Source organism: Clarias gariepinus, chromosome 6 (genome assembly GCF_024256425.1).
Source record: "Clarias gariepinus isolate MV-2021 ecotype Netherlands chromosome 6, CGAR_prim_01v2, whole genome shotgun sequence".
NCBI lineage: Eukaryota > Metazoa > Chordata > Actinopteri > Siluriformes > Clariidae > Clarias > Clarias gariepinus.
The window spans coordinates 30285064-30306923 of NC_071105.1; the positions used below are offsets into that span (position 1 = coordinate 30285064).

General features: G+C 36.1%; 3 protein-coding genes across 6 annotated transcripts in view; 2 read left to right on the plus strand and 1 right to left on the minus strand.

Annotated features, from left to right (window-relative positions):
- The window catches only part of abcc4 (ATP-binding cassette, sub-family C (CFTR/MRP), member 4), a 53076-nt gene extending 48892 nt beyond the window's left edge, over positions 1-4184 (plus strand). For all 4 annotated transcript variants that reach the window (XM_053498068.1, XM_053498069.1, XM_053498071.1 and 1 more), the window contains 3 exons: positions 199-304; positions 2356-2490; positions 3436-4184. In XM_053498068.1, coding sequence (XP_053354043.1) covers positions 199-304; positions 2356-2490; positions 3436-3525 — 331 coding nt within the window. In that variant the 3' untranslated portion in view covers positions 3526-4184. The remainder of the gene's footprint in view (positions 1-198; positions 305-2355; positions 2491-3435) is intronic.
- A 6030-nt stretch (positions 4185-10214) lies between these two features.
- Positions 10215-11320, plus strand: sox21a (SRY-box transcription factor 21a). Its single transcript, XM_053498836.1, has one exon. It carries the CDS (start codon positions 10426-10428, stop codon positions 11101-11103), a length of 678 nt encoding a protein of 225 aa, XP_053354811.1. The 5' UTR covers positions 10215-10425; the 3' UTR covers positions 11104-11320.
- A 2191-nt stretch (positions 11321-13511) lies between these two features.
- On the minus strand, positions 13512-21738 carry gpr180 (G protein-coupled receptor 180). Its single transcript, XM_053497819.1, has 9 exons — positions 21537-21738; positions 21153-21293; positions 19210-19410; positions 18029-18209; positions 17902-17951; positions 17573-17730; positions 16882-17073; positions 15066-15143; positions 13512-14958 (listed from the first exon to the last, which is right to left on the minus strand). Exons 1-9 carry the CDS (start codon positions 21673-21675, stop codon positions 14806-14808), a joined length of 1293 nt encoding a protein of 430 aa, XP_053353794.1. The 5' UTR covers positions 21676-21738; the 3' UTR covers positions 13512-14805.
- Between the last annotated feature and the right edge of the window lie 122 nt (positions 21739-21860).

The following is a 21860-nucleotide window of genomic DNA, read 5'->3' on the forward strand; positions in this document are numbered from 1 at the left end:
AATCTGAATCATTTACCCCCAAAAAAATCAGGAAGGGGCAAATATTTTTACAGCAGTGTGCATACCATTAGAAACCTCATCTCAGCACTGACTTGTGCCAGGGTTTTATAAAATTAGTTTCTGCCAAGCTGCATAAATGAATCACATTGACTCATATCTTGTATTGAGAAGCTAATGTTCTCTGTGTGTATTTTACAGAACAGATGAGCTTATTCAGAAGACCATACGGGATAAGTTCCAAGAGTGCACTGTCCTAACCATTGCCCACAGACTCAACACAATCATAGACAGTGACCGAATACTAGTGAGTAACACAGAGCAGTTTCACTTCATTTCTTTCCTCCTGAAAAGGCTAGTGCCGTTAGTTTACAGACACACACTGGCTTAGGTAAGCTTTTCCTAAGACGGGGCGACTATTGCGGGTTAAAGAGAAGGGCTTCAAAAGGGCTGTTCTACACTTAGTATATATCAAGCAATGTTTGCTGCAGATTAGATTTCCAGAATAATGCATATTGAGAAAAAAATTTATATAGCAACTTAAAAGAGATGAAAGGTGTATTTAGTAGCACCTCACCAAATTTACAGACGGTTATCCAGTAACAGCCATGTGTGAACTTAACTCCACTCATGCGCTGCCATATCTTCAACCCTATTATTATAGCACTTTTGTGGCTGTACAAAGCCTGTTGGCGTTGAGGTGATTTTATAATGTGGTGGAGTCATTTTGTGCCCTGTGCACTTCACATTGTTCAGGTCTCTGTAAATAAGGTAAAACACAACAGGGTATTTATAATCAATGCAATTTTTTATATATAGCATTTTGAACAATGGAAATTGTCACAAAGCTGCTTTACAAAAACAAAAATCCCAAAAATAAATTAAAATAATGTCCCTATGCATTTAGAGCCTTATTAATTTATTCCTAATAAGCACTGCATTTTAACAGATCATGAATAATTTCAGTACATTTATTATAAGTACTATTAGACTATTTAGTAATCGCACCAAGAGCAAGTGCAGGGAGACAATACTGTAGGTAATGAAAATGTATTGACCCCAATGGGAAATTAGATTGTTAGAGCAGCCACTTTACAGATTATAAAAAACAAACAAGGTATGTGAGGAGGGCTACAGGGTTAAATTAAAATTTAGGACTTCTAAAGAGAGATACATGAGTGCAGGTAGGTGGATGATTTAAGAACAAAAAGGTTGTTTAATAAAATGAAGTTTGAATATTAACATAAATTAATATACAGATCTTATAAACATTAGCAAAAATGAATCAAGAAACTGTAGATTAAGGTGCATAAATGAGACCCTGAGGAATTCTCATGCTAAAAGTACTTTGTGGAGAGATATGAGGTCTTCTCTCTGATTTTCAATCATTTATGTAAATTAATTGTACTAATATATACAAAGGCCCCTGGGGATTCCCCAGCACCAATCAGTTTGTCATTTGTTGGATTCCTAATCAGATTGTTCAGTTTACTGTTGTCACCACCTGTGATGCTGCTCCCCAGCAGAGAATATCGCACTGGCCAATACAGAATGATAAAAGATATACAGCATCTCACTGCAAACATCAAAGGACCTGTGCGTCCTTAAGAAGTGTGCCGTGTCCCTTTCTGTAGACAGCATGCGTGTTACATTTCACTGAAGTATCTATAACACTCTACCACCTCTAATGCCTCTCCTATAATGGAAATGGTGTTTAATCTAGCCATGGTCCTCCTAATGTCTTTAAACGTCTCCTTCAAGAAATGGTGGCTTCTCCCACAGCAGTCCACATCACTGTCCACCAGACCTCTGTACTCTGATTCCAGTCCTCCCAGACACACCCCACAACTCATGAGTCACCTGAAATCTTCAGTAGATGACAGGACTTTGAGTACTGAAAGTCCGAGGTGTAAAGTTTAAAGAGGGAAGCTGCGCTTCCATGACTACTCGTTCAGACATCCCCGCAACCTCACAAACTGTGGTCACTTTGGCTTACCCAATTCATTTAGTCCCAACATGAACACCCTACATCATCTTTTACGTTTCTCGGGTAGAAACACAAAGCCATGGTTAATCACACTGACCACTCCTACTTACAGTCTCTGCTGTGTGTTCAGTTGACTTACAGTACACACAGTATGACTATTTTCCCGTTTCACATACTTCACATAATTACTGTTTACCTCGCACTAAGGGCTGTCCTTACTGATGTTATTATAGCTTCCTAGCTTACTCACTGCCATCATTATTGCTGATCAAGGTCTAAAATTCTGACAGGGGATGCAAATATTAATTTAATGTAAGCATTATTTAGAATTTCTTCCTTAAAATCCTTGACACAAAATCATTTGCATGCAGGTTCTCAGTGCGGGCAGCATACATGAGTTTGATGAGCCCCATGTGCTGCTCCAGGACAAGGATGGAATCTTCTACAAGATGGTGCAACAGACAGGAAAAGCAGAGGCTGCCTCGTTAATACAGATGGCCAAAGAGGTACAGAACGCCTTTAATACTTTCTGCATTTAACACTGTAAAGTCTCATATGTTTTACACAGCAAACTTTATTCGTTAACATACTTGTATTCTGGCGTACATTTGATTGTTACACACTTGCTCTTTTTCGCACACACAAACACACACACACACACAGGGGTTGGGTAATAAACTTAAGACTGAAAACCATTTATTCATTCAGGTGAGTCCAAACTTTTGTACACACACATCCTTTCATTCCTGTATGTGATTATGTTCTCTTTTTTCCCATCTTGTTGTCTTTTACTGAACGTCACTGTACCTGTGACAGAAAAGCACAAAAGTGTTTGAAGGAGCTCTGACCATTGTGCCCTTACTCTGTATCAGTTATCACTCTCCTTTGGCTGGTTGATGGGGAGGTATTGTAGGAGACTTTTGCCCAACTCCACCCCAACACCCCCCACCTGACACCCCTGGTCTTTCTATGGATCAGGTTCCCCTTTGCCTCCCACACTGCTGAGTTAATTCACAGAGCTAGCCCTCTGGAGATTACTGCTGAGCTTTTCAAACACACATCATCTGATACTGCCCCAATCTTCCTTTGTTTCTTATGAATGCAAGCAGAATTGGGAGTACATCTGATACTGTAGCCAACTGTTTTTGGTCACGCTTTGTGTTGTATTGACTTTCTGTATTCCAGTAAACTTCCTTCTCATACAATCAGTGCTTAAAATTACAGCATAAGTTTTTGAATGCTGCAGACTAATGGAATTAAAGAAGAGTAAATGGGTGCAAATGTTGATTTGCCTGTTGTGGACATGCTCATGTTTAGAAGTGCTAAGCTGGTTAAAAAAAAGAAGAAGAAAGAAAATCCAATTTACATTTCATCTCCTTTCAATTCTACTGAAAGAGACTTGTGCATATGCTTAGCTGTTCACTCACTTGTGCTCTTTCTACTACCTGCAGGCATATAAGAACTCCCGTCAACCAAAGTTGAACACTGGTGTGACCTCCAGCAAAGAAACTACCCTGGTTATCTTTGAGACTGCTCTGTGAGAGTCTAATGCAATTGTGTTTGGAGGATTCCTGCAGCTAGCACATCACATGCAACTACAGAAGACTGATTATTTCTGACATCTGTACATAATTTATGTGTTCAATAATATATTCAACCCATGTCACATTCTTTTTTTTTATTTTTGCTGTTTTGCAAAACCAAATGTCTTTATTTTGTTAAATCAAGAGATAACACTAAATATGTTTTTAAAAACATATTTGCATTAAGTTTAATACTTAAGTTTAAGTCAGTTGTGTATGTGTGTTTAGCTCTGTTTTTGCACAATAAATGGTATATCTGATCAGTCCTGCTTTCATTAACACCATGGAATGCTACTTGATGTTTTGCCACAGATCTGGAGCACCTGTCAGCGTTCCATTTAATACTTGAGGTATTCATCATGATTGCGGACAGGGTTCCGTCTATAACACACGAGTTTGACGACCTTGGCGAACAATGTCCTTAAAAACCTAATTGACTGCATTGGTAATGAAGTCATCAGTGCCTATTAACCATTATAGTGGTCTATGATAATTAGGAGAAAGCTCAATAATGCATATACGTATGTTGGCTATTCGGAGGAATTTGATTTTCATTCTTATTTAGAAAACAGACACTGTAAACCTTTAGCCAGGCTGAATAAAGCAAAGAGCTCCAAGTGTGTGGGAATTCATTGTATTCCATATTTAACTGTATTGTTCATTTTCACTAGAGCACATATGCTGCCATACTGCTCAGGAAGTAAATAACATAGTATTGGTTTAACAATGGATTCCTTTAAAGAAAAGTGTTTTAAGACACCACAGAACCAACACTACCAGTCAAAGGTTTGGACACAACTTCTAATTCCATGGTCGTCTCTGATTTACATTTTTTTCTACATTGTAAAACAGTGCTGAAGGCATCCAAAATGTACAATAGTCTACACTGAATGGTTGATATTGAGATGTTTCTGCTCTGTAAAGCCTTTATAAGCGCTCTAATAGCAACTGACTGTTGTTCTTACTTAAATATCTAATTCTGTATGTGTTATTTCATAGTTTGGAAACTCCAGTATTGCTCTAGAATGTAGAAAAATCAAACCATACTTGTGTCCAAACCTTTTGACAGGTACTGTATGTTAAGACAATACATATTATTTCTATAGAAGTTTAGATAAAATAGCTTGTTAAGTTGTAAGATTTAATAATAACTAAACTGAAACCTCTTTTAATATTGGAAATGTCTTCTTGTTTGTTGCAAAAGTTACAAATCCTGATATGAACAAAGCTGCAGCGTATTTTTGAAAAACTAGTTTAGAAACAGGTGACTATATTAATGGACTATAAAATAACACTTTCATAAACTATACCATTTGTTATCTTGTATTTGAATCTTATGTTTAGATTCAAATAATGCTTACACACAAACTTCTTCAGCTTAAAAGAACAAAAGGAATCTTTTGTTTACAGTCCATGCTGTTGTAATGTCTATTATAACTGTGTAAGACAAAGTCTTGACCCTGGCACAATGGCGGATTAACTGTGAGCAAGAGTATTGTTGGGCTAAACTGGTGTCAGATCTCATCCTCTAGCCCTGTCCGTTTACTTCTTTAACATCCTTAGAGTGAAAATGATACCTTGGTCCTTTCTCTTCTTTGATGGGTAAACAAAAGTACAAAATGTTTGCAGGGGAGGGTTCTATTGTGTCTAGTTCAAAGATGTGAATGGCTGTGAAGGAATGTGTGGCTTGACACTTTTACAAAGGAACTTTTATTGCAAAAGGTTGGAGGCAAATATGTAATGGATAAGCAAATCTATTATTGTTGAAGATATCTGGTATGCCACCCTCAAGCCGTAATTTTAGACCAAATTGGTTACGTAGTGTGTAGTAATGGTAACCCAGGGCTATATTAATGCAATGCACCCAACGGTTAAATGTAGCAAAATCTCTCCACATTGTAACATTCATTAAGACTAATTTCAATGAGCCAAATTTATCAAATTGGTATGAACAGATTTGTCAATTGTTCATTTAAATAATTATACAGGAACAAAAAATGTTTAAGCTACTTATTCTTCTGATTATGGGTAAATGTACACATATGAAGCCTAATTTAATTAGTTCATTTTTATTACATTTCATATGCATTCTGATGGTAGTCTGGGAATAAGAAAACCATTAAAAGTATTTTGTTTGCCTCAGTTGCTTTATATTATTGCCATCAATTAAAGAATATGAAAAAGAAAACCCCACACCAAACCATAAATTAAGACAACAAAACTTTAATCTTTTAATTATGACAAAAACAATGCAACCAAATGAGCCCATGGAAGAATTAGGATTTATGTTATTAATATTATACAGTATACAGGGTAGCTCAAAGTTTGGATCTACAGGCAAATGAATGGATGCTGTAAAAATGTGCAGCGGCTTCTCTTGTGAAGAATCCTGTCTTGTGTACATACGTTCTATATCATGATCTACTTTTTGTTAGCTTGCATCATATCTTGAAATAAAAAGAAAAAGAAAAAATGTAAAGAATGATTGGAGCTAGACATTTGGGCTACTCTGTATGTTATCAGATATCTTCAATGGTATATTGTAGAATTGAGTAAAAAGATTTCCAGTTATCCTTTAATCCTTACATCGTCGTTAATTTTAGGATAAAATACTGTATAAATTTTGATTTGGTATCTCTCATTGTATACTCAGACCTGGTTTATACTTTTGCCTAAAGACTTATTTGCATTACAGCACTCATAGTTTATGGGTAAGGCATGACACACAGGAGTGTGTTGCATGAACCATGAACTCCAAAGCAGCAGCTAAAAACCCACAGCAGAAATGTAAATAGATATAATCATATTTTCATGTACACTACTGGACACACCTAGCCATCAATAAACTAGCATTCATTTCAAGACCAGATGTCGCACAACATTGCAGATATGTAAATATTGTATGTGATATCTTTTTAAGTTAGGTTTGTAAATTGATTTTATACATAATGATGTAGAAACTTTGCACTAAAGATAATATGACACTAACGACAGTCCTGTATCCTGTCTTCCATCTCTTAAAGAACGCTTAAACATTTGGTGAAATTGAATCATTAAAGATAACAGTAAAACTCAATAGCTATGTTCAATAGTGAAAGTCAGAGCATTTCCACACACACACGAGAAGGGATTGGGACTAAACAGCTGTGTAACCATAAGAAAACCACTTATTATTGAGGCTAATTAGAAGAAAAGACTTCAATTTGCTAGGGAGCATTAAAAATGTGACTGACTGTGGAGCATTGGAAAAAAGTCATATGGTCTGATAAGTCCAGATTTACCCTGTCCCTGTGTGACATGCACATCAGGGAAAGTAGAGAGGCTGAAGAAGTAATGCACTCATCATGCTTAGTGTTATTATCTGGGGTTATGATCCAGAGTTACTTTTATTTGTCAGGCTTAGATTAATGTTATGTGGCAAAAACAAATCCAAAGAAAATTAAGGAAATTGATATGAAATGTGTAAGAAAATCTGTATAAATCACAATGATTAGATTGTCTCTGATGAGCAAGCTGAGGGTGATGGTGGCAAGGAAAAACTCCATGAGATGGCAGCAGGAAGAAACTTTGAGAGGAATTCAACAGGGACCCTTCCTCATTTGGGTCATAATGGATAGCCGGGATTGATTTGCAGTGATATTGTGTGTTAGGAGCTGTCTGCATCAGTCCAAGACTATCTTCATGGTAAAGTGGAACCATCCACAGTCACCACATGCATCCCAAGCAAACCAATCTCCAACCAGGAATGGGGCTAAGGATGAGTCAGAAAGGTCAAGAGCGCAGAGGGGCCTGGATCATTGGGGGCTCAGGAGCAGCATGTGTAGCTTAGAGGGTAAGTGATGCAAGGCAAGTTTTTCCTTGAATGGACTTTTTTTTTTTTATGGTGGCATGGCAAGATGAAAATGGTAGAATTCATCAGGCTCAAATTGTAAAAGAATGGTTCAGGGAACATAAGATATTTACATTTAGGCATTAAGTAGGATTGCAGCGGTCTGACTAGCCATCTTCATCACAAGATCTTGTAAAGAAATTATTGTGACTCTATAGAAATACTTGTTTCCATGAAAAAGCGTATTGTATAAACAGTTAAAAGTTAAAAGTCTTTCAGTTAAAAGTCATGGCCATAATTAAAGCAAAAGCCGGTACAAAATATTGTTGAGTGTGTGACTTTACACATAACTCACGTATGTTTCTATGTAGGTGCATCCATCATATTAAAGAAAAATTCATTATAAAATAAAAGATAATTTTAGACTAATTTACATATTTTGATGTTTTGACGTATGTGGTAACATGTTTTGTCCAGTAAGAATTTTGTAAGAAATGCTATATGCTCCAGGGGCGCTGTAAGCTGGCTGACCCTGCGCTCTGACCCCAGTTTCCTAATTGGGATATGCAAAAAAGACATTTCACTGTGCTGTAAAGTACATGTGACAAATAATTGAATATTCTTCTTCTTAATTTGTCCATATTTCTTTTTTCAACATTGTACTGTATATTTCATATTTTGTCCTCTGCTTGATCAAAACAAGTAGCCAATAATTAAAATAAATATCTGTTATTTGTTAATTTTCTACAAAACAAAAGTAATTAAAGTGACCATTAAATCTTTATTAATGTGTTAGAAAAAAAAGTTATTTTCATTTTTTTATGTTTTCCTTAGGCTTTTAAATTGGGATACAAATTCTTATTAAACTAAGCGTCACGGCATAATGCAACATTCGTTTTTTTCTCTCGTTTTTAATTTCTATTTCCTGAGCCTTTTCTTTATCCTGCTGCTTGCTCATAGATAAGTATTCCACTGCTCTTTCTTTTTTCTCCATTGAAACACTGTGGTTCCTGAGTAAAACAGCTCCCAGCAGCTTTTCTTCCAAAGTTGTTTCAAAAAGCACACAATGAATGTGAATAGGTCAAAAGACCAAAGACAAATTGAGTGGACAAAAAAGACTGGTCATTGTCTTGCCATTCACATCTATTGTCCTCTTTCACCGGCAGCACAAATTTCAGGGCATTAGCAACCCAGTATGGCCATCTTTTTCTCTTATTCGAGTTGTCCCCATCACTTCTTTCACAGTCATTAGATTCATTACCAAGCAAAAATATATCCAACAAACCTGCTTGTAATTCTAACCTATGGAAGAGATCTCTGAATGGACACTGGAATGGGAAGAATCTCATCAAGGTTCCCAAATTGGGTTAATTCAGAAAGAATACTTACAAAACATGATTATAAAAAGCATATAAAATCTAATCTGTTAAACTGTATATTTGAAACTGCAATAACATAAAAGTCTCAACTGTCAAGTATTAACAAGAAGCAAATACGTTCCAGTAAATACTGTAACGTGAAAAATTATCATGTTTAAATCAATCACGGCTACATTTACATTTAACTAATGTTTATGTGTGTGCACTCCTCTTCTTTTAAATGGAAGTCCACAAAATACCATAAACTGAGGTACCATGGTTACACCGTTGTGAAAATTTAAATGGGACACACAGCTGTCCGAAGAGAAGGGGCCCTCTTCAACGATGAGCAATGAAAGCCTTTTTTTTTTAAATACAATGCTCCTTCACTTTTCTCAAAAGAACTTTCTTTAAACACTAAATGAGCTTATCCTTGAGAGAGAATTTAGATCACCCATCCGACCCCAGCTTTAAGATCAGCAGACAAAAAGAAAGTAAAGGGTGGAACAAAGTAGACTTAGAAGTCATTTGACTCTTTGATTAACTTTTATTGTATCGTTCTTGTGTTATCCACACTTGGCTCAAGACCACAGTGATTCCTTGATAATAAAGGCCAGAAAGCTCTTATTTCCCATCCTGAAAATAAATAAGGATTCTCTCCCATTCTCATCCCAAATGCTTCCTTTCCTGCAATTCTATTTACATTAATTTAGCATTTTCATTTCTTTTTAACTTGATGACAGGGACACATACCCTAAAATGAAATGAACAGAAATGCTGCATAAATAACTATTGTAAGTAAGATTTAGTTCAGAAATTCAAAAGTCTTTTACCAAAAATGTTTCATTAAATATTTTAAATAGATGGAAATAAAAAAGGGAAAAATGTATTTGAATAAAAAAAACAGGACTTTTTCAAATGTAACCGATGTCGTGGGTTGTTTTAAAGCAAGTACAGTACATAACATACAATATAGAAACTTTATCTGGATTGTATTATTATTATTATTATTATTATTATTTTAATTGTAAAAAATTATTACCCAACCATGAACACGGATTTGCCACAAAAGAATGACCTTGCAACCACAATTTCTGTTTTATATAAAACATAATTTCACTAGTTCGGTAATTCTATATATTTCTATATAATTCGATACTGTTGTGTTTTATTTTGAGAAAAACTCTAAAATGACCATTTTTGACTAATTATGTTTATAATTTTCAAGACACATTGTACAGGAAATCAAAACCCTACAGACTGATGATTACCCATGTAGTACTGTTAACACTCATCAGTCAGATTAGCGGTGTTGGGGACCGAAGGTGAAAACACGGGCGCCTTCCCGCCACGTTAATGACGTCATCGCCGGGTGCGTCTCAGTAGGAGGTTCTAAAGCGTCCTTAACGGCTCTTAACGGAGTACACTGATCAGTGAGCACCTGTTGGGAAGCAGCTCGGCACAAACGTCTGCTGGATAAGTGCTCTAAAAGCTGATGTATTTCTGGAAGTGACCACAGTAAATAGATATGGGAAAGGTAACTAAACTTTCCACAGGACACTAACAAAAAAGTGTTTGTATACGGAAGGAAAAGTTTTGTTAATCGAATTTGAGGTGGTGTTCGGGATTTAAAGAAGGAGACGGCCTGCCAAATACACGACTGGCGGGAAGATGTCGAAACAAGCTGAGCATATAAAGCGTCCAATGAACGCCTTCATGGTTTGGTCGCGAGCGCAGAGACGGAGGATGGCACTTGACAACCCGAAGATGCACAATTCCGAGATCAGCAAGCGTCTCGGCGGAGAGTGGAAACTTCTGTCAGACTCGGAGAAAAGACCTTTCATCGACGAGGCCAAGCGTCTCCGCGCGGTTCACATGAAGGAACACCCGGACTACAAGTACAGACCGCGACGCAAGCCCAAGAATCCAGTGAAGAAGGAGAGGTACCGGTGTACCGTGGCGTATAACACCGGCGAGCAGGACGCGCTCAAAGGGCTACTTCTGAACCCTGAAAAGACTGCTGCAGCTGTAGCCTTGCTCGGTCACTCTGCTCCAACCACCCCTTACCCTTATCTGGACATGAACTCGAAAATGTCAGAATTATCAGCGACCACATTTCCACACACCTTGCTCGATTATTCTGGACGCGTTGTTGCATTTCCTCGAATGGGATTCCTTGGTGGCACACACACGCATCCCTCTCCGGGCAATCCTGGATACATGATGCCCTGTAACTGCCCAGCGTGGACGCCCTCTTCCCCTCACCCTCTTCCTTTAGCTTATGTGCTTTTGCCGGGAATGCGCAAGACTCTGCACGAACCGTACTCTTCTTTTGCAGGGGCCTTATGAGGGCCGCATGCAACCTATAGCCTACTTTATTATTATTATTATAAGGACGCTGTAACTAGTTCTACTGGGTAACGCTTTTTGCGTATTAACCTCATTGTGAATGTATATTTGTAAACAACAGCAAGAACAACAACAAGAATAATCCGTATATTCTGAGAGTGGTATCCATAAATCCTGCATATTTGTTCTAAATCTTGGCTTTAAGAAATACAGTAAAAACTACAGCAGTTTGAACAAAATAGTTAACCATCTTGTGTCATTTGTGTGTGTGCTGTGGATTCTTAAACAGGACACACAAAACGAAATTACTTATCAATATTTAGTTTAAGATTAAGAATCCAAAATTTTGCAATTATCCAGTAAACCCATAAAGAAACACTATTATTTGTTTAAACCACATTGATTTTATTCAATTGTTTTGTTTGAATGAAATTAGTGATATTAATCAACAACCCTTATTTCAGTGCATTCTCGAGAACATAAAGCAAGTAAATGAAACAGTGGAAGGGGGTGAGTTTGAAATAAAAGCACTTGACATGGCATAAGGCCTGTGGTGATTGACTTCATTGCTTACATTTTAATTGGAAAAACGTTTATGTGTATAGGTGGAAATACATGTGTGGTGAAAACACCCACATGCAGTAAGCATTTAACATTAAAACTTATCCTACATTACTCCTGTTTGTGAAGTAATAAGCCAATTAAATGAGATCAGTATGATACAGGATATATACATTTAGGCAGATGTATGATAAATAAAACTGCAACCAAAGAAGTTATTAGAGCATTTGCCTCTTTTTAGATGATAAAGTATTTATAATTCTACAATTAACAGCAATAGAATTATTATTATTATTATTATTATTACTGCTAAGGGTTACCCCTTAAAACCAGATAGATTTTATTAATGTGATGTACAGTACATAAGGAATGTAATAAATTTAAAGACTTACAGTAAATCAGTTCTTTTAACCAAGCAAAGCAGACAATTCCTGTTAAGAATTAGCACACACCATTATTTGGAAATATATCAGCTTTTAGCATTAAAGGGAGAATGTTATTTAATTCTTTATCCTGCTGGGAAAAAACTAATCCATTTAGAACACATGTAACTAAACCAATTTGTGTCAGAATCATCAGAATATATTCCATTTTATTTTTTCTCAGTTATTTTTTAAGTACCCCGTCCTTTACATTAATTATCCTCTCACTGCAAATGATGTAGAAATGTTTTAGCACAAACTTATATTGATTTTAAAACCTTTAATTGAAATTGCCATTAAATTTATACATTTATGTTTTTAGGTTGCTAAGACAAATGGATAAATTTTAAGTCTTATTTTACTTTTCTTGTATGTGCCATATATATATATATATAATAATTTTTTTTTTTTTTTTTTTTACTGACTGGAACGGGGAGAACAGAAGAACACAGTTTTTTTTTAAGTTGTAACGTTAAAAAGTTGTAAATTTGTGATCTTCCAAGTAAAAACTTTTTAAAGTTACAACTTATCTACAACATAGACATGGATTTCTCCACTAGGGAGCACCATGTTAAATCGATGTGTAACAGGTACATGGTGCCCCCTAGTGGAAAAATCAATACATACTCTGCCTGGCCCCAAACAAAAAGTTGCACTCTCCTTTAGCTTTGATTACAGTGAAAATGATTCCTCATGCTCTCAGAACCAGCCTTTTACAATTGGAGGCCTGGAATATGCCTGCGGCATCATGGGAAATAAAACTCCATTGATGTGATAAGCTAGTCATTCGGTAGGCAAGCATTACATTTTAACGTGTTTGAGCCTAGACCTGAGCAATTGAAGCAACCCCACATTATAACACTGCAGTCCAGAGGCTTGTACAGTGGGCACTACGCATGAGAAGTCAATCACTTCATGCATTTCCCTTCTTATCTGGACACACCATTGCTTTTGGAAAGGGTCAGTCTGAACTCATCAGACCACATGACCTTTTGCCATCATTCCAAAGTCCAATCTTTATGCTTCCTACCAAATTGAATTTTTTTTCTGATTAGTTAAAAAAAAAAGTACTTAAGTGTTTAAGTGATCTCAATTTATAATTATTTTCTGACTACAGCTGTCAAGCATTTCACTACATATTGTACAGTCTTGTATCTCAACATAGACAGGTCCAGATTGCCAGATGTAGGATAATTATTGGGTCTCTGTATGATCAATAACTGTAAAAATCCCTAAATGTAGTACAATAATTTCTTGTCATAGAGAGTAGTCTGATGTGGAACCAGTCTTGTCACTTCCTAGCTATTTACAGTAATGGTGCACAATGTAGCCTACAGTAAATAGACATAAACAATCAATGCTCAAAATCGATCATTTGAATAGTTGGCGTTATATACATCGCAAACTTAGTTCTACAAATTAATATTTGCTCAGTTTTTATTTATTATTATCAGAGCAATAAACATTAGACTTTTTCACTGGCAAAGTGATTGTCATTTCAGGCACTTGTGAAAATGAATATCAAACCACATAAAAGTTTAAATCTATTTAGTCATTTATACAACAAACATTGGCATTACAGTATATTTAAGTTTAGTTTAAAAATAAACATTGTGTCTGCATTATTTCTGTGTGCAAATCCATATGTACCCCATTGCTCTACAGAGTCAAGAATATTCATGGCTTTTTTTCAATAAACACACCCAAAATTTATTGTTAATTATTGTTGCAATGATTCATATGAAAGATCGTTCATCGTGGATTGATTTAACTCTAAATGGGATGGGTTTGCAGAGCACTGCGCACACACACTCACCGACACCTAGGGGCCACTTTGCCACCAAAAACATGTTCCAGCTAAAACAATAAAACAAATATGTTTAGATGACATGTAGAAAATGAAAACTATACAAAAAAAGGAAAAAATATGAAAGTGTCTTAGTAAGTTTTTGGCCCACCACATTGCATTTAAAACAGCTTTAGTGCTTCTGCATCTGGATTATTACACGTCTCTTGTGTTAAACACCATTCTTCCATACCTTAGTTGGTGTTTCGATAATAGTGGTAGAGACTGCAGACTAAAATGTCACTACAAAATCAACTCAAGCTCTTTAACTGAGTGAAGATATGGTGACCACGAAGGAGATAGTGTCTTCATAGCAGGAGACCACTCCCATCAGTAAACATAAAAGTGTTTCAGAATAGGATGAAACTAATCAGTCATCATAACTATTTTCTGTTATTAAGTATGTGGAGCATATCTATGCCAGAAAGATATCTCTGATAACAGATGTGCTAATATTTAATTCCTCATCAGTTTGCCGTTTTTAACAGGCAGACCTTCAAACCACAGATAAAAATAGAATTTCTTATCATCAGTATGGAATTACCAAAAATATGACCTTTCCAGATATCTTTTACATGCTTATCTACAATAATCTTTTTTAATGTATGTGGATGCTTATATAGCCGAAACAATTTAAACTCAGTCCTGCATGTCCAGCTCAATACATTGTACAGGTGATTATTTATCAGAAGGGTCCAGCAGTTGCATCTTATCCCTGCCTTACAACATTGCATATAATATAATGCACATGTTTACATTAATCTGTACACATGGTAACATGTTTTGACGTCTTTTGACAACAAACTGCTTCTTCTGGAGTGGCTCTGTGCTCTTCATAAATAGGGGTTAACAGTGTAGTATCAATATCGATCTTCAGTATTGTCCCCGTGGACTTCTGGACATCGTTAGTGGAAGTGTCACAGAGGAAAGCGATGACACTTCCCAGTAAAGACTTCGAGAGAGAAATACTTTATACAAGATCACCACGGAGATGGACTGGCACAGAATCACACCAATCGTTATGACCTAAAACACAAGCAGCAAAAATATATACAGGAGGTCATTTTGATGTTCTACATTATTTTTTTTTTTTTTCCTAAAACATAGTGCAAGTGGTACACTAGCTCTCATACCTTTTCCTTTTGATGCTCACTGAATAGGAAGGATAGAAGAACCAGGACTGGGTGACACAGAAACCATAGGAAACAGCCCTAGAACAATATATTTTTCTATTACTTAAACATAATAGAGTTTACAATGAAAACATGTAAATCCATAATACTCAGGGTTTTAGGGCATTTTTTCCCATCTATTTAAGTAAATATTGTACTTATGCAACATACTCTTAGTTTAGGAAAAACTGCATTCTACAAGATGAGTTTTTGTAAATTTATAAAAGGACACTCACAGCTCTGATTTATCAGATTCACCCCATATAACTGGCAATTAATTATTATTGAAAATGTATACACTGGTTACTAGTAATTGAAATCACCATGGGACCACACAATATGATAGTATCACGATGATTTGTGGCAAATTGATCTGTATTGCATGTTGTTTTGTTTATGTTCAAATATAATAGAATATTTGTGAAACACTATTGGTTCATATCAATGTGCTCCCATATTATCAATGATAATACAATTTAATTCAATAAATCTTAAATATATAATGAAAAATTATCAAGCAAGCCCAAATACATAAATTAAGACAAATAAGACCACTTATTTCAATGAAGAAATGATGCAAAACTAGGCCTTAATCTGTGATGTCATATAAGCCCAAGTATACTGTGTGCCATCACCAGGCATCCCAAATACATACTGTAAGGTTATCCTTGTTTATAACAATAATAATAACTACAGGGTTTCCAACAAGGCTAGTTTAAAAATAATTTGCGACCACCAGGATCTTGTTTTACAGCAAATAATTGGAATTAAATATAATAAATTGTCACAAACAATAATTTTAATGCAAAGTCTAGTTGCAGACAGAGTGTCTATGATGTACACCTAATTGCTTATCATATGCTCTTATATTTGTTTCACATTCTTGCCAATCAAAGACTGGAGGGAAGACAACTATTGGGCTACTGATCCTGCACAATTTGATAAACAGCAACAGCGAACAAACAGCTAATGATGTGATAAATTAGCTTGAAAATATTTATTTATCAACTAAAAAGTATTTTAAAATTAACAAATACTTTTAAAAATTTTGTTCTGGGAGCATGTTCGTAAGTCAGATTTGTTCTTATATGGCTTTGACACAAATATACAACGTAATGCATAATAAGACACTTACGTATTACTAAACCTGTCCCCTTTCCCCACACTACCATCATGTGGCCAAAAACCGTGAGGAGATTAATCTCATGTGAAACCCAACAGTGTTGTCTCAGAGCTTTTTTCCACTCTATTGGTCTGTTCACTATGTTTTGATGAGGATTTTTCAAAAACAGGATTATTCACCTTTAGGACAGCTTTTTTTTGCAATTAAATAATTTTAGAGAAATATAAGAAATTGCGATGTTCTTCTGTTATTGCATTCCGTAAACTGCCTTTGTCCCTCACCAGTATTTGATTGGCTGGAACTGTGGCACAATTACAATGATGCCATAAATTGAGCGGGCTTAGTGTTCTGATATTGGACATCAATGTTGGTGTAATATGTTACAAAGTAACGCGTTAAAGTACTTGGATTACTTTTTTGATGTAACAAGTAACTTTATGTAATGTAACTTTAACCAATGATTACTTTTTAATGACAATATTTTTGTAATGTAATTAGTTACTTTAAAAAGTAACATCCCCCAACACTGTTGTGCATGTGCAAGACAGAGCGTTTAATTGAGTAAAAAGTAAAATTTTGGTGCGAAAGAAAGATTTTGAGCACTTTGCTACTTATTCAGCGCCCAGTTCGATTCAGAGATTTTAGTTGATTTACCTTGGCAAAGCTGAGATAGAAGTCCCTTTTTATTGTGCTCCGCTCTGCAGAGATAATCTGGTACAAGAGTGACGCAAGTATCAGCGTGAGAGAAACACGCAGCACCATCAGCAGTAACCCAGGTACACTTTGTTGACCATGATAACTGTGATGGTCGGTGTCCTCAAACTGCTCCCAGATCAGCAGTGCTCCCTGTAAAGTTACAGGTGAAGAAACTAAAGTTGAGTTGAGTCTAAAGAAAACCAGGAATTTTGTGCACTTTATGGTTTCTGAAATAAACTCAGGATTAACACAAAGCTATACATAAACAAAACACACACAGCATGCCTAATATATGGTTGGATATAGACACTAAATTATATCAAACTGTGCAACTACAACAAACATAGTAAAGCAATTAAAATAAAAGATTATGCATGAAAAATAAGCTTCAATGTAAATAACTCGGAAACATATTAAATATGTATTAAGGAAACCAAAACATGTTAAACCTAGCAGCATGGGAAAAATGGCAGGTTTCAGCATGTGGATGAACTCATAATGTGTATTGAGGAATGAAAAGTAATTTCATTTACAGCTATTAGCACAGTACAGCGTTTGGATTAGTCTTTTCTAAACATCTATGATATCTGACTTATTATTAACAACTTTCGCAATTTCTTTATAAGTTATTAACTGGCTATAGTCTGACCTGTGTAACAACTCCTCCAAGAGCAAGAGCGGTGGATGCAGGAGAGGAGTCCCACTGCAGGGGTTTACTCTGGGATTTCCTTCCTCGGCTCAGCGTCCATCCCATACACAGACTCAGCAGCATGTATACCATCTGCATTTGAGCCACCATGTCACAGACTACACACCGACATACACAAACAGAGCAACAGAATTGACAGAGGCAAAATTCCATATTAATTTGTTCAAAATTAAAAGATATTCATTTGTCCAATAGTAAGGGATATTTAAAACAAAATGCATCTAGTTTTTGTTAGCAGGTAATGATGAGTAAACAATAGAATGACTTACACTCTGCTAGGTTGCCCATTATAGGTGCTCCCACTCCATTCCTGGCATACCTACAGAATAAACATAATATAATACTGTCCACCAACAGCATGAGAAATAATAGGAAATGTTCTATAGTCAGTCTCACTTGGCCATGTGGATGTAGTTCAAGAGCACGGATAAACACTGCAGGAACAGAGCTGTGGACAGGACCTTCAGCACTGTGTGCATGGGCCCTGCCTTATATACAGCCTGCCACAGGGGCTGCATGTAGATACAGGAGGCCACAAAATAGGCCAAAATCAGCAAGAAGAAAAAGCTGTGCAAACCTGAGGACAACAAGAAAAGCAGCATCACAATGATTTCTATGACGAGAAGTCGTTTAAAACAACAAGGGCAAAAGTAATCCCATAACAGGGCTAATGCACGTTTGATCAACAAATTTCTATGACGGATTTGACCAGATTTCTATGACCAGCTTAACTTATTAGGTGTTTATCATGATTGAACAAATTGTATCATGATTAAACAAAGCCAAGGTACTTAACAGAACAAAGCCTTGCCATCCTTACCCTATTATATATAGGGTTTGTGTTGGTTCAGATGTGTATTATTAACCCAATTATTTGAAAGATCGATTCAGACTATATAAGTAGACAATAAACAAGAAGAAAATTCAAAAGAATATTATTTTTATAAAAATATAAAATGTATAAAAACAATGTTTTGTGTAACTGGTACTTTTAGTATGCTAATTAGGCTCAATCTCCTTTCCAGATCACATGACCTTACAATTTTCCTCAAAACAACAAGCATGGTGGACAAGATGCAAACTTTTTATGGAATCTGCCAAGAAAAATCTTCACTTGTTTGTGTCTCGGACATCTTGTTTCTTTTGACATTTGCATACTCATTAAAATTCATGGTTTTAAAAGATTAGTTGTCTGTGTTTCAATTATTACCAAGTTTCTGACTGTTATTTTATTCATTGTGCTAGTTCTACTGGCTATGCTGTTATCCAAATGAACTTTTTGTTAAATTATAACAGATGATGAGATGATGTGTTCTCTATGTTAGACCCAGATTTGCCTGTGAGAGCCAAAACCATTAGTTTATTCTAACCGAATGTTTAAACGTTGGTGATGATACTGTGACTACTACTACTTCTAAAACTAATAAGGAGAAGAAGAAGAAGAAGAAATTTGTTAATTTCAATTAATTAGCTAATCACTAAAAAAAATGCATATTACAAAATATTAACCTACATATTAAAAATATAAACTCATAGGTTCATTTTTTCATTGTTGTATATGAATACAGCTTGCTCACCAGCCTCCTCAGCACTGAAGTGGTCTGTTGGGTTTCCTGCAGAGTCTGGGTTGAGCATGATAAGCTGGAAGCCCACATCCTCCAGCACAGCATCGAGTTCCTCCTCCTGGCAGGTGTAACGGTCTGCATACATCACATGCCAGGCCTGGGGTCTGGCCTGTCGGGGTATGGTCTGATTGTGTTCTTCTGCACTCAGGGATACTGAACAAGTATTAGAAATTAATTTATACATGGTTGATTAAAAGCTCATGCTTAATAATTTATAAATTATTGAATATAAACATATTTACATAAATATTTTAGATCAGTGAAAATCTGTACTCAAAACACAGAAAATTTAAATGCATAATCCTAACCAAACACGAAGGATTCAGGTCCCCGAATCAATACAATTAATCCAGTCACCTCTTACATCTATTTAAAAAAATTATCTTAGAAATAAAAATGGAAATTTAAAATTCATTGTTTCTTAGCATGTTTTTTGTCTTAAAAGAAATGAGGAAAACTTATTATTGGATGTTTGATTATGTAAACTGCTATATTTAACTGAAAGTACTTCTTTTAAACAGGTCTTACATTCGAAGGCCAAAGTGGTCATTGAAAAAATATTGAATTTGTGTTTCTGTGTTGACCTGGTTGCATATTTAGCAATATTAATATGGATGCACCAAACCAGCAGTTTTAAAGTTAGGACATAATATTGGTATCTAAGTAGTGGCTCCAATTAATGGGTGGTGACTGATAGTAATCGAACTCTGAGGTCAGAGTCAAAGGATGTAAGCAAAAAATATGTTGTTCCAGATGCAGTTCCAATATTTCTGTAAAATAGCAGACTTAATATGAATGTTTAATATTTTATCAGTACATCCTGAGCCATAGTTTTTTTGAAACATCCATCTAAGGCAAGGTCTTAACTACCTGCCAGAGGCAACCAGATTTGGGGCTAAAAGATACAGAGAGATGTTTGTACTGAAAAGTTAGCTATAATGGACCCATTCCATTAGCTAAAACTTACTTCACCTTATAAAGTTTATGCCAAATGGTGGGGCAGCACCTCAGTATTTCAGTGTCTCAACAGCTTCCCTGATGTTGAATTGTTACACATTACATCTAAAACTTGCCCACAAACAAAAAAGGTGTAAAGATCAAGAGATTTGTACTGTATGCATTAAATGTAGTAAATTTAGAATGTAGTATGCCTCTCTACATTGGTTTTGTGCAAAAGTCTTGAGACCCCTTATTTCTTCATATTTTGCATCCAATGAGTCAGGCTTAGTTGTATTTTTTGTGTTGTTTTAAGGCATCTTGAAGGAATTTTTGGCTCTTGATTTTGGCAAGTTGTTTGTCAGTCATTTTCAGTCCAGTCCCTGTACCTGACCAGTTCCAGCGGTTTTCATAATGTTTCTTGTTTAAGTTTAACTTAATTTAACATAGATCACTGTGTGGCTTAACAACAACAAATATAAATAATTATATTATTTAAAAAAAACATCTTAGTTAAGGCATGAACCGGTGAGAAACAGGTGCTGGTGATGACAGATGACGAGGCCGGTGATTAAAATACTGCTGATGCTGTATGGTTGGAACAGACGAGAGGGGAAATGAGGCTGCTGCTGAGGTTGTTACGTGAACAATCAATTTTAAAATTGTATTTCAGACACTTTGCATCCTGTCACAGTAAAACATATGTTTCCATTTATCTAATTAAATAAGAAGAAATGATTGGTGGTTAAGACCTATACAGTATACACAACACTATATATAAATCTGGTGATTGCAGGCTAGGCCACTGCTTAGGATCATTCACCTCATGACAGGATGACAAACTGAAAAGATCTTCTAGCGGTACATTTGAATGTGTTCAGCCAAATATTACTCCTTTCCCATGTCATATTAAACAGGAGGACAATATTTGTGTAGTACCACACAACAGAAAGACTTACTTTTAAGCTGGGCCCCTGACACTCTGTCAAGACAGCTCAGGTTTTCAAAGCTCTCGATGCCCTGAAACAGCAGAAGCCTGGCCTCTTTATGCACCAGCAAGGGCACGTTCTCCAAACGGTAGGAAATCAGCCCATTCTCCCCTAGACACGCCACAGGGACACGGGGGTAACGAAATGTCACACGAGTTCATTTATTAGCTTTTCAGAACTCAGCCGACCAGACTCACAGCAACACACATTCAAACCACATCACAGCATCCTCTACACGTGTTTCACCTTTCTCTGTCTGTAAAGTGTCTGAAACATGGTATACATTTAAACAAACCGAACAATTTACGCATTATTGTGATTTTAAAAACAGTAAATCTGAATCCAACCACCCACCGTGGTAGAGAAATTTTGCAATGTATTGCCCATTGTTTTCCCTCGCTGTGTGGCTTTGAAACACTCCCGATACAGTTTTCCCATCAGCAGGATAGTAAGTGTGCACAAAAGCGATCAGAATAACTGTAAACCAATACATCGTGTCATCACTTTCCCTTATAAAATGATCAATTTTCCGCAATGAATGAAGATCACGGCTTCCCTTCGCCTGCTTCGATGATTAACAGACCTGCAGACCAATCAACTGAGCAGAATTTCGAGCGCGTGCATTAGAAGAGCCAATGAAAATCCAGTGAAGGAAGGGAGGGCGGTTATGGGCAACGC

Excerpts from the sequence above, each read along its gene's own strand:
- sox21a (XM_053498836.1), top strand. The coding sequence starts at position 10,426 with ATGTCGAAACAAGCTGAGCATATAAAGCGTCCAATGAACGCCTTCATG.
- gpr180 (XM_053497819.1), bottom strand. The coding sequence starts at position 21,675 with ATGTATTGGTTTACAGTTATTCTGATCGCTTTTGTGCACACTTACTAT. Across the intron at positions 19,411-21,152 it reads GTCAGGGGCCCAGCTTAAAA|TATCCCTGAGTGCAGAAGAA; the intron begins GTAAGTCTTTCT and ends ATACTTGTTCAG. Across the intron at positions 17,074-17,572 it reads TTGGAGGAGTTGTTACACAG|GGAGCACTGCTGATCTGGGA; the intron begins GTCAGACTATAG and ends GTAACTTTACAG.